The following is a 10,105-nucleotide window of genomic DNA, read 5'->3' as shown; positions in this document are numbered from 1 at the left end:
GAAATACGGCTTTACTGGGAGGGGTAGAATCAGAAGTTCAGCTCAGAGGCTCTGCTTCAGACCTAGTCGGAGAGAAAATAGAAGTAGAAATAAAGGGATAGGAAGAGAGGACAAAGCAGCCCTTTATAGCTCATATCCCTTGCAAAGAAGGCTTTTCAATTAGTCGTGAAGACAGAGTATAAGAGAAGCAGCTTATCGGCACCACGAGGCATTTAAATCAGACCCAGGAAGAACTTCCACCAGACAGCACTGGAACAAGGAGCCAGAGGGGACACAGAATCTTATTCTCTGCAGCCTTTCAGCTGGGTGGATCATTTATCCACCAGAGTCATCTTTGTTACTCACCTGGAGGTACGGGAGGCTTCAGGGAAGTACCCTGTGACTGGGCAGGGGGGATATCTGAGGCCAGCATCCCCAGGCTCCTGTAGTAAACAGGCTTCCTGCAAGCAGGAGTGGGCAGGGGAGGGGGAGGGAGCCTGGGGATGAACCCTGGGAAGAGGATTCTCATGACTTTACACACCCGCACCAGCTCCGCTGCCACCACCGGTTCCCCTTTATGGCAGGCATATTTCAAAGGCCTGGTTCCATTTGCATTTTTAAAACCTCGCTGATGGCCTGGGAAAATGGCATCCTTCCAGTGTTCCTGGATACCACACTCTGCACCTCCTCTCCCCCTCCACGGGCCTCTGCCTCTGCACCCTACCTTCACAGAAAATCCCCCACCAAGGGCAGAGCAAGCCCAGCCCCACTGGAGATCCTCTGGAGGTCTCAAGAGGCCAGGGGGGGTTGTGAGGAGGCTGTGGCCAGCTAGGCAGCATGAAGCAAGACCCCTTTGAAGGTGGCGAGAATTTCATCAAGAGCCTCTATCAAACCCACTAAATCTATTTCCCAGGGGAGTGGGAGCTGTATTCCCAGGCATGGGCTGAGGGCGACACAGCACCATAGGGCACACCAATGGGATGGCCTATGGATTTGTCAAACTGAGAGGAACAGGTCTGGAGCCTTGGAGAACTTTGAGGAGGCGCCTAGAAGCAGCCTTAAAGCAAACTGAAAAGAATCAAGCCATTCACCCAGCCAAGAAAACCCTTTGCTCTCAGCTGGGCTTGGGAACACACTTCATGTCTCTCTATTGCTCCCTTAAAAACAAATCTTTTCCTTGTTCTCCTTCCTCCCACCCTCTCCCATGGCTCCTCATTCTCTGCCTTCCCTCTAGGATACGGCAAATGGGACTAGAAGTTTGCAGGGCGGTGCCAAGTATGGTCCTCTGTACTCATGTCAGATTTGGCCTCTGGTCCTGGGACAGCAATTTGCATACCCTCTACTTCTTGGGAGAGATCTCCTGTCTCTTTCTCCCCTCACAGCTCAGAGTGGCACCTTTCACCCCAGGAACTGCCCCCAACCCTAATGTCTTTAAGGCCAGATGGAGCCATTGGGAGTCTTCTGACAGACTTGCCCAGCCTGGCAATGGCTCTCTTGAGACCTTGAGCACACGGGGAGTGAATGCCGGGGCAGGGACACCACTGGCTCGGGCCATTTGCTTCTGCATAGATGAGCTCTCAGGGTACCCAGGGTCATAAATACCAATGTGTCCAGTTGACAGCCAGTCAGTGGGTACTGCTTCCAGGGACTGTACCGCGGAGAGACAGAGCAAGAGCAGCAGGTGAGCAGCACAGGAGCTCCATTCAGCACCCTGATTTTTAGAGGTGCGTCCCACTCAGTTTTCCTCTTTTAAAAATAAGGGCTGGGGGTGTAGAGGGGCTGCCGTGAGTTCAGCATCAGTGTTTTGGCTGGTGGGGCTTGTCATGTTTCATTCATAACTCTCCCATATTCTTCTCTCTCCCATAAGGTGGAAATCTCCTGAAGGCAAGGATTGTATCTCACCATCGCCCTATCTTTCCAGGTCTTTGGTCAGCACACACCCAGGACAAATGACAAGCTCATGGCTCACCCTCACACAGCATGGCAATGGCCTCCCTCCTTTTTGGTTTCCATCACTGACATCCCTCCACCCTGCAGCTGGGGGCTGGCAGCTGTCCCCCTTTTGAGGGGTCCCCCATCGTTCTCCCTGGGCAACACCAATGCCAATGCTCTCTGAGCCCTGATGAAGAGAAATGGGCCAAGGCACTGGCTTGCCCCCCCACCCCACCCCAAGCTCTTTCTCCTTGTGGCCCTTTGGCTAGGGGTGTCAGGCAGGCCATGTGCTAGAGCTGGAGGGATGCCCAGTCCCAGGGGCTGGCAAGGCTCCGGGTTCTGGTGCTAGAGGGGTAACTGAAGAACAAACGAGGAAGGGACAGCGCCAGGAGCCTGGGCTTGGCAGCTCCCTCCGGAGGGCGCCCGGGGATGCCCGCGAGTGTCCAGGAGGCTGGTGACCTGCCAAGGCTGGGCGGGCTGGCTGGAGAGGAGCAGGAGCGCAGGCCCGGGAGAGACTTGGGAATCAGGAAACCCGGGGGCGGGGCTGGAGGGGGCCTGGCCCGGGCCGTCTGCAGGGGCTGGGACCGACCCCCAGGGGTCGCTGCGCCGCGTTCGTTTCCCCGTCCGCGGGCGCCAGGGCCGGGCTGAACCACCGCGCGGATCGGCAGGGGGAGCGGCGGGGAAGACAGCGCCAGACAGCTGGCCCCGGAGACCGCAGCTCGCGGCGTGGCGCAGGTTCTCGCCGGCCACGGACGCAAGGCGCGACAGCGCGGAGCCCGAGGAGGCGCCAGGGGCTGGGCAGCGGCGCGGCTCCGGAGCCTGACTCGGACACCCCTGCGACCTATGGTAGGAGCCCGGACCCAAACAAAGGCGGGCGGCGAATAAAAGGCGACGGCGGCGCGGAGTGCTCGGGTTGCGAGCTGGTGACTGGGATTCGCGCGCCGCTTCCCGCGGTCTGCTTGCCCTGGAGCAGAGCGTGGAACCCCGGCTTCTTGCGGCTCCGAGGAGCTTCCCCTTGCGACTCCCGCGAGGAGACGAGTCTGCGCAGCGGGGTGGCCGCAGCCTCCCGACCCTCCGAGCACTCCCCCCGACGCCGGCGGCTCAGCCCAGCCCCATTCGGCCGGCCGAGGTGAGTGCACGGCCGCGGGGCGCCATCCGGGCTCGGTCTCGGGGCTGGGGGATGCACTGCTAGGAGGAGGGGGAAGTCCTCCGCGCCGTCCGCATCCCAACCTGCGTGTCGCCGCGCGCGAAGTTCTCCCGCTCACCAGCCAGCCCGGGATGCGGGCCTCGGAGCCCCCCGGGAAGGCCGGTCAGGGGTGGACAGAACCCAAGCTTGCCCTCCGCGACCCGGCCCCAGCTCCGCACCATCTGCCCGCGGGACTGCAGCAGTCTCGGTCGGCCAAGACGAGTTGGATGTTGGATGTCCAGGAATGGCAAGGCTTCCGACCTGTGGCCCCTGCTCGTCCCCGCTGGGGGATATCTGGGTCCATAAAAGTTGAGCGTCAGTCTGAAGCCGCCCCTGGATCGGTCTCTCGGCCATGCTAGAGCAGAGGGAGGGGACAGAGTAAGGCTAATGACCCCTTCCATTCACCCCCTACCTAGCGTACTCGTGCTCTCGGAGGGACATTTTCCCGGTTAAGCTGGCTGCAGGTCCGGCCGGGGAGGGCGCGTGGGGGCTTGGGGCGGGCCGGGCCGGCGATGGAATCAGCACGCGTGAGGGTCCCCGGGCTCTGCCGAGAACGCGAACGAGGGTGGAGGTGGAGTGGGCAGCCGGGCAGTGGCAGCGCTGAGGGTCAGGGAAGAGTCCCAGCGAAAGGGGCGCCGCGTCCCGGGAGCCAACCCCACCGCCGGAAGAACTTTTCCCAACTCCCTGGGGAGGCCGGCAGCTGGGCTGGGAAGACGCCTCCTTGGGGGCTTCCTCTTCTCGGCCCCTCTCTGCTCCACGGCCGGCGCCAGCTTCCCGCTGTCCACCACCCACTGCTAGACTGGGCGCAGGTCTCTGTCGGCACACGCCCCGGGTCAGCACCGCGGACAGCGCCTCGCGGCCGCCTGTAAACTCAGAAGCCCGCCCACACCCACAGTCCACACGCACACTCACACCCATCCACGCGCACACACATATCTACAGACCACTGGAAAACAGTCCACACACATATTCGTAGTCCACTTGCGCAAGTACACACCCACCCACAATCTTCAGGCGCACACAATCCACACAGACCCACGGTTCACACGCACGTGGGCAGACAGATCTCACAAGCACACACGTTTGTGGACCTGGGCAGCATCTTCGCCCCCGCTCCACACTCGAGGCTGCTGTCTCCGGACTCACTGACTAAGCCCCAGATTCCAGAGCCCACCACCTGGTGTTCCCACCGATGCCCAGTGACTCACAAAGCCGCTCAGGCTCCCAAGCACAGACACGCTCCCACCCCTAGCGCGCGCGCGCATGCACACACACACACACACTGTCCTGCTCCTATGGGCGAACCATGGGGATTTAGAGCAAACACCCGCTCCCACCTTCTACTACACCTCCCAAGGAACCAGGGGATCTTCTGGAGGGAGGGAGGAGGCTGTGGCTCCGTGGAAGCTGCGGGCAGAAGCCCAGCCCGGACAGGTGCCTTACAGAATCTGCATTTTCAGCCCAGGGTCCATTTTGCTTGGCTTTTCTACCCCAATACTCACTCCTCTTCCTCTAACCTTAGTCCAGACACACAGATGTACAATCAGGGTCTGCATTCTTTGTTTGTACCCTCTGTTTCCCTGCTCTGTTCCCTCCCCCAGGTTTATGTCTCTCTCTCTCTCTCTCTCTCTCTCTCACGCGCGCACACACACACACACGCACACACACACCCCCTCTTTTTTTGGTCTTTCCAGTCATCCTTCCCCACTGCCTTCGCTTCTCTCCCCAACTTTCCTTAGGCTGGGCCTGACCCAGTCTTCGCTGGGATGTGGGCCCAGCTGACCCTTAGGGGGAGCTGACTCCATTCTCTCAGACTTGCCTTCTTCACTGCAGGTTCCATGTCCCTGTTTCTCTCTCTTTGGAAATCTGATGGCCCTCCACCGTGGCCTCAGCAGCTTCTGTTCCCCTCCCCAGGAAGTTTTCCAGGGCCAGATGCCACAGAGCCCCAGTGATCTCTCCAAGGGGCTAAGAACTTTGGGTGAAGCATTCTGGAACCCCCCTGGAGATTTGGCTAGCCATGAGATCTGGTAGCCGTGACCTGGCTTGCCCTTTGACACCTCTCTTGTTGTTGTCCTTCAACTCCAGAAACTGGGTTGAAAGAAGAACAGTCCCAGTATGGTGTGGTGGAAGGAGCACTGGACTGGAAGTGAGGGACCTGGATCCTAGACCAAGCTTAACCACAGACTCCCAGTTTGCCCTTGGGCAAACTACTTCCCTTCTCTGAGCTTCAGGCTTCCCATCTGTTAAAAGACTGGCTGAGGTGACCTGTAGGGTCACTTTTTGGCCCTAATAATCTGGAACATTGATTCTCTAGTGAGTCTCTTGAGTGTGGGTGGGATTGAAAATTGTGATTCTAACCCCAAAGATTATCCTACCTTTCCCCTTCCTTAGAGCACCCACCACTAGTGAAGTCATCCTGTTCCCTGAGTGAGGGAAGTTTAGATGATTTCCTTAATAGGACCACAGATGTCAAGTAATTCTCCTGAGGTCATACTGCTGAAATGCAATCTTCATTGGGACAGGCATTACTTCTACTGTCTATATATCCTCTGCATAAGCCACCGGTTCTGCTGGTAATGTATGGTGAATGAATGAGTGGATGAACAAATGAATGAATAGAAGATTTAAACCTGGATCTCCTGATCCCCAGGTCCTTGGATGGTTTAAGCCCCTTTCTCTGCTAGTATAGACCTACTTCCCTCGTCTTCCCATCCTCCCCACCCCCTATTCCCCTAGTCATCAAAGGCAGATGGAATTGTCTGAGTTAAGGTCCTTCCTCCCAAGTGGCAGACACTGGGCTGGTTGTAAATGGCCACAGAGAAGGGAACAGCTGAGAGCAGCTTTAGAGGTCCTGCCCAGTGAGTAGGGGCTTTGCAATCAGCCTCATGTCCTTGGACCCAATCAAGTAGACTGCCCATGGGCAGTTGGTTGCTGGCCAGGTTCTGATGACAAGAGGAAAGACAGCTATGACCACCATGTGGCCGAGCAGCCTCTTTTCATAGCCCCATGAGCTGGGGATGGCAAAAATAGCCTTCACAGATGAGCCAAGTGAGATGGTGAGCAAGGAGGTGGTGTCCCTAAGGGCCATCAGTCAGCCCACTGCCAGCAATAAAAGTAGGCACCCCAAAATGGTGGGGGTGGTAGTAGTGATGGTTGACAATAACAATACTATAGGTGTTGATAATGACGTTAGCATTGTTCAAATCGGGAGCTCAGTGATTAGCCTTTTTGATTCCCTTCCCACTCTTTGAAATTGTTTCCCCACCTGAACCCCTCTTATACTCCTCCCCACACCCAAATATGGAGAAACAGAGGGCTGGAACAGTGAGGCAGGGGTGTGGGATTGTCCATCAGTCCTAGCCAAGGAAGAGGGCTTGTCGTTTGAAATCCTCTTCTTCTCTGCCTGCCCTCCCCCTACCCAAGCATAGTGTCTTGCCAAAGGAGCTGGGAGAGGTGTCAAAGTCTGTCAAAACACCCTTCCAAGCTAATTCCAAAGCATCGAAGCCCGGGGAAAATAAATAAAGAGAGCAGTGTCGGCCCAAAATAGAAACATGCACCAACTCACAAATATGCATGTTTTCCGCAAGTCGCATTTCACGGGCAGACAGTACGGCTCACGCTGCAGCTGCCCAACAAAGGCTGGAGGCATGGATGCTGCGGGACCAGTCCAGGGATGGCAGCAGAGCCTCCCCCAGTGAGCTCACTCTCTGCCTGGCCACGGGGAGACCAGACAGCCGCTCTCCACTCTGCACCAGCTGGAAGGTACACGGGCGGGAGGATTGCGAGGAATATGTGTCTGTGTGTTGTCAAAGCTCTTTGGAAACAGGCACCAGACATGGCTGATGGCCTCAGGTCCTCTGCCTTACAATGGGAGGCTGGTGATAAAAATACCAACCAATCATAGCTGCCATGTGTTGAATACCTACTGTGTGCCAGGTGCTAAGCATTTACGTGGACTGTCTTAAGCCTTGCCACCATTTCATGGCACATGAATTGTCATCCTCATTTAATGTATGGGAAAAGCAAAGTTCAGAGAAGTGAAGAGATTTGCCCAAGGTCACACAGTGAGAAGAGGCCAAGCTGGGATCAGATTTTGATCTGAATGAAGCAAAAACCCCCATTTTGCCCAGTACCCTGAATTGTTTTGGTTACTGTCATTCAATAAATGTTTTCTTATCGAGAAACCTGTTTATGTGATGGGTTTCAAAAGAATGTAAATTCCTTTGCCAGACAGGCCAGAGGTGAAGGGCAGTACCCTCACCTGCGTTTATCAGTCAGTGGCCTGGTCTGGGTACCCAAGGCTTCTGAGCCATGGCTGGGCTGGAGCTGAGTCCCCGTGAGAGTCTGGAATGGGACTCAAGCTGTGAAGCTTGGCGTGTGAAAGACAACTCTGTAAAAGGTCAAGGATATGAGAAGCCTCTGCAGATGGGGAAGTTACTTCAGAGAGGGCAAGTGAGTTGCCCAGCATCACACAGCATGTTGGTAGCAGAGCCTGAGTCTCAGAATCCCCAGGCCAGGTATCTTCCCAGGCAACTGGGCTGGCTTCCTTGGGTGTGTGGGAAGCATCCAAACCACACCAGGGAAGGGGACCGAACTGATGCAGCCAGTAAACCTAACAACTCCCTTCCCAGCACAGAGGTGAAATGCGGCTTGCTGTCATCTCTCCAGTCCTCTCCCCTGCACCCCTTCTGACATCAGCCACATGCCAGGCTGTGTGCTAAATGCTTCATGGACCTTAACTGATGTGATCCCCATAACCACTCAGGAGGGAGGTGCTCTGATTCCATTTCACAATGGAATGACCTGAGGCTAGAGAGGTCAAGTCACCCGCTCAAGGTCACACTGCTGGTGAGGAGGCAGGTGGAGCCCAGCAGAGCCCCTGCTGGCTGGTTCGCTCTGGGGGTGAGGAAGGCGAAGGTTTGGAACTAATGCCAAGGGGGTGGAGGAGCTGATGGGCAGCAGCAGGCTATTTATATTACACCTCCAGGCTGGTCACGCTTGCTGGCATGTGTACCAGCAGAGACTGTGTCTCTGCCAAAACCTGGAAGGAAGAACCCGGTGCAGCATCCTGGGGCCATCCCCTGAGGGCATTAGTGAAGTGTAAGGTCTGGGTCTATTTCTCCCTGAACTCAGGGGAGAGAAGATGCTGGAGAGGATCTCGTTGCCTGCAGAACTCCCGGCATGCTCTTGATCCTGACAATTTCCTTCCTTCCATCCGTTCCCCCCTCTGAGGGAACCAGATGGGGAATCTGCCAGTTTGGAAAAGGCTGTCGGGCGGCCGGTTTTGGTGTTTGTGTATACAGTGAGCTTGACCTGGGAACAAGGGGGTGGTAAGGACAATGGGAAGGATTGGCTTGGATTTAGATTCTCGCAGGTACCATTTACAGGGTCTCTTCTTGGAACCACAGAGTAACGTCCTGGGAGATAGTGTCCAGGAACTTAAACCTCCTCTGCCAGGAAAAGCCTTCTCCATTATCTCCCATCTCACAAGCATCTACCTGAGTAGTCCTGCTGTGTGTGTGCCAGGTGTGGGCTTGTAGAAGTGTTAGGTTGGTGCAAAAGTAATTGTCATTTTTGCCACTAAAAGTAATGGCAAAACCCCTAATTCCTTTTGCACCAACCTAATGGAAAGGTCTCGGTCTCTGTCCCTATCTCTGTCACTGTAGAGCTCATCAGAGTCCCCATTCCCACCCCCCCAGGACCTCTGGTCGAAGGAGCAGAGGTGATAGATGATTAATGCTGTCTCAGTCAGGCCCCCCCACCACAATAGAAGAGGGACCCACGTGTCCCCTGGGGCTGAGATGGCATGATCCAGTCAAGTGGTCACTCCAGTGTCAGGAGGAGGGTTTCCTGTAGGTGTTACCCCCAGTACAACTAGACTGTCCATGAGCTTGATGTCTTGGTAGGAGGAGGGTGCCATGGAGAAGGCTCACTCTGCCCAGCCATCTGCTCAGGACGTCCAACACATACACTGGCACCTGGATGATGCATCCTTTGCCAAACCTTGTTAATAGAGGAGACATGAGTGCTAGCTGGAAGCCACTCCTGTTGTGAAGGAGGATGTGGTGATCTTCTTGTCTCCGGGGACGGCAGCTTCAACAGGGGTCAGGGTGGGGGAGGTTGTTGCAAATTGGTATTCCTGGGAGGTTTGGGAAAAGTGTGTGTCCCCCACACCCTGCAACTGCGTTGACCTTTGCACTGTCCTGGGAGATCTCTCTGTTCTTCACTGGGGAGCTCTGCAGGGTAATCACCCCAATGATAATGATCATGATAATAACAGTCAACATATTTTGAATGTTTACTACCTGCCGGGCTCTGGGCTTAGAACTTTACAGATATGATCTCATTTCATCCTCACACCTGCTCAGCAAGGGGGATAGCACTGTTATCTCCATGTTAAGGATGAAAAATGTGAAGTGCAGAGAGACTAAGCAGCTTACTAATAAGCAGTGGAGATGGGACCCAGCTGCCATGTGCACAAGAACTGAGCCCCACACTCTGGCCTTTACCTTCTCTTGATTTGGGCCCTTCAGGATGAGTATGATTGAAGCCAAAGTACCTTGTGAATCCTTCAGTAATCTCGGGAATTGTACGTAGGGACTCGGGCCGTGTTCTGATGGATGTGGGCTGACCATTTGCTTCTTGACTGCCAAGTCACCGAACAGATCACTTTTTGAATGTCCAGATGTGGGCAGCATCTGGCAGAGTGGCAGGACATTGCTGGCTTTCATCCAGATGTTTCCCCTTTTCCTTCCATGTAGACGTAGCTGAGACTTGCACCCCTCTGGACGTGATCATGTGTGGGGACTTCCAGGTTGAAAAATATTTGTTGGTTTTAAGGCATCATCTTGTGACTTCACAGGGGCAGGATGCTGGTTTTTGTTCCTCCCTGCAATCCCGGCCTGGGAGATATTAGAGAGGAATCAGGCTTTGGAAGAGTGTCAGCAGCCGGAAGAGAAAACCCCTCCTTCCCTTCTTTAGCCAGGGAAGCTGGGAAGAGGCTGGCTG

At 55.4% G+C, this 10,105-nt stretch overlaps 1 protein-coding gene across 2 annotated transcripts in view; it reads left to right on the top strand.

Annotated features, from left to right (window-relative positions):
- Nucleotides 1-2,627: 2,627 nt before the first annotated feature.
- DISP3 (dispatched RND transporter family member 3) overlaps nt 2,628-10,105 on the top strand; it is a 59,560-nt gene continuing 52,082 nt past the window's right edge. Inside the window, exon 1 of one of the 2 annotated variants that reach the window (XM_007980570.3) lies at nt 2,628-3,040. Coding sequence is in view for 1 of the 2 variants with exons in the window: in XM_007980568.3 (XP_007978759.3) it covers nt 6,671-6,859 (189 nt within the window). In the remaining variant the exon portion in view is untranslated. Of the gene's footprint in view, nt 3,041-6,469; nt 6,860-10,105 lie in introns of those variants that run through there. The other variant, XM_007980568.3, reaches the window with a different exon arrangement.

The sequence above is a fragment of the Chlorocebus sabaeus genome, chromosome 20 (assembly GCF_047675955.1).
Source record: "Chlorocebus sabaeus isolate Y175 chromosome 20, mChlSab1.0.hap1, whole genome shotgun sequence".
NCBI lineage: Eukaryota > Metazoa > Chordata > Mammalia > Primates > Cercopithecidae > Chlorocebus > Chlorocebus sabaeus.
This window is presented reverse-complemented; position numbering and strand designations above follow the sequence as displayed.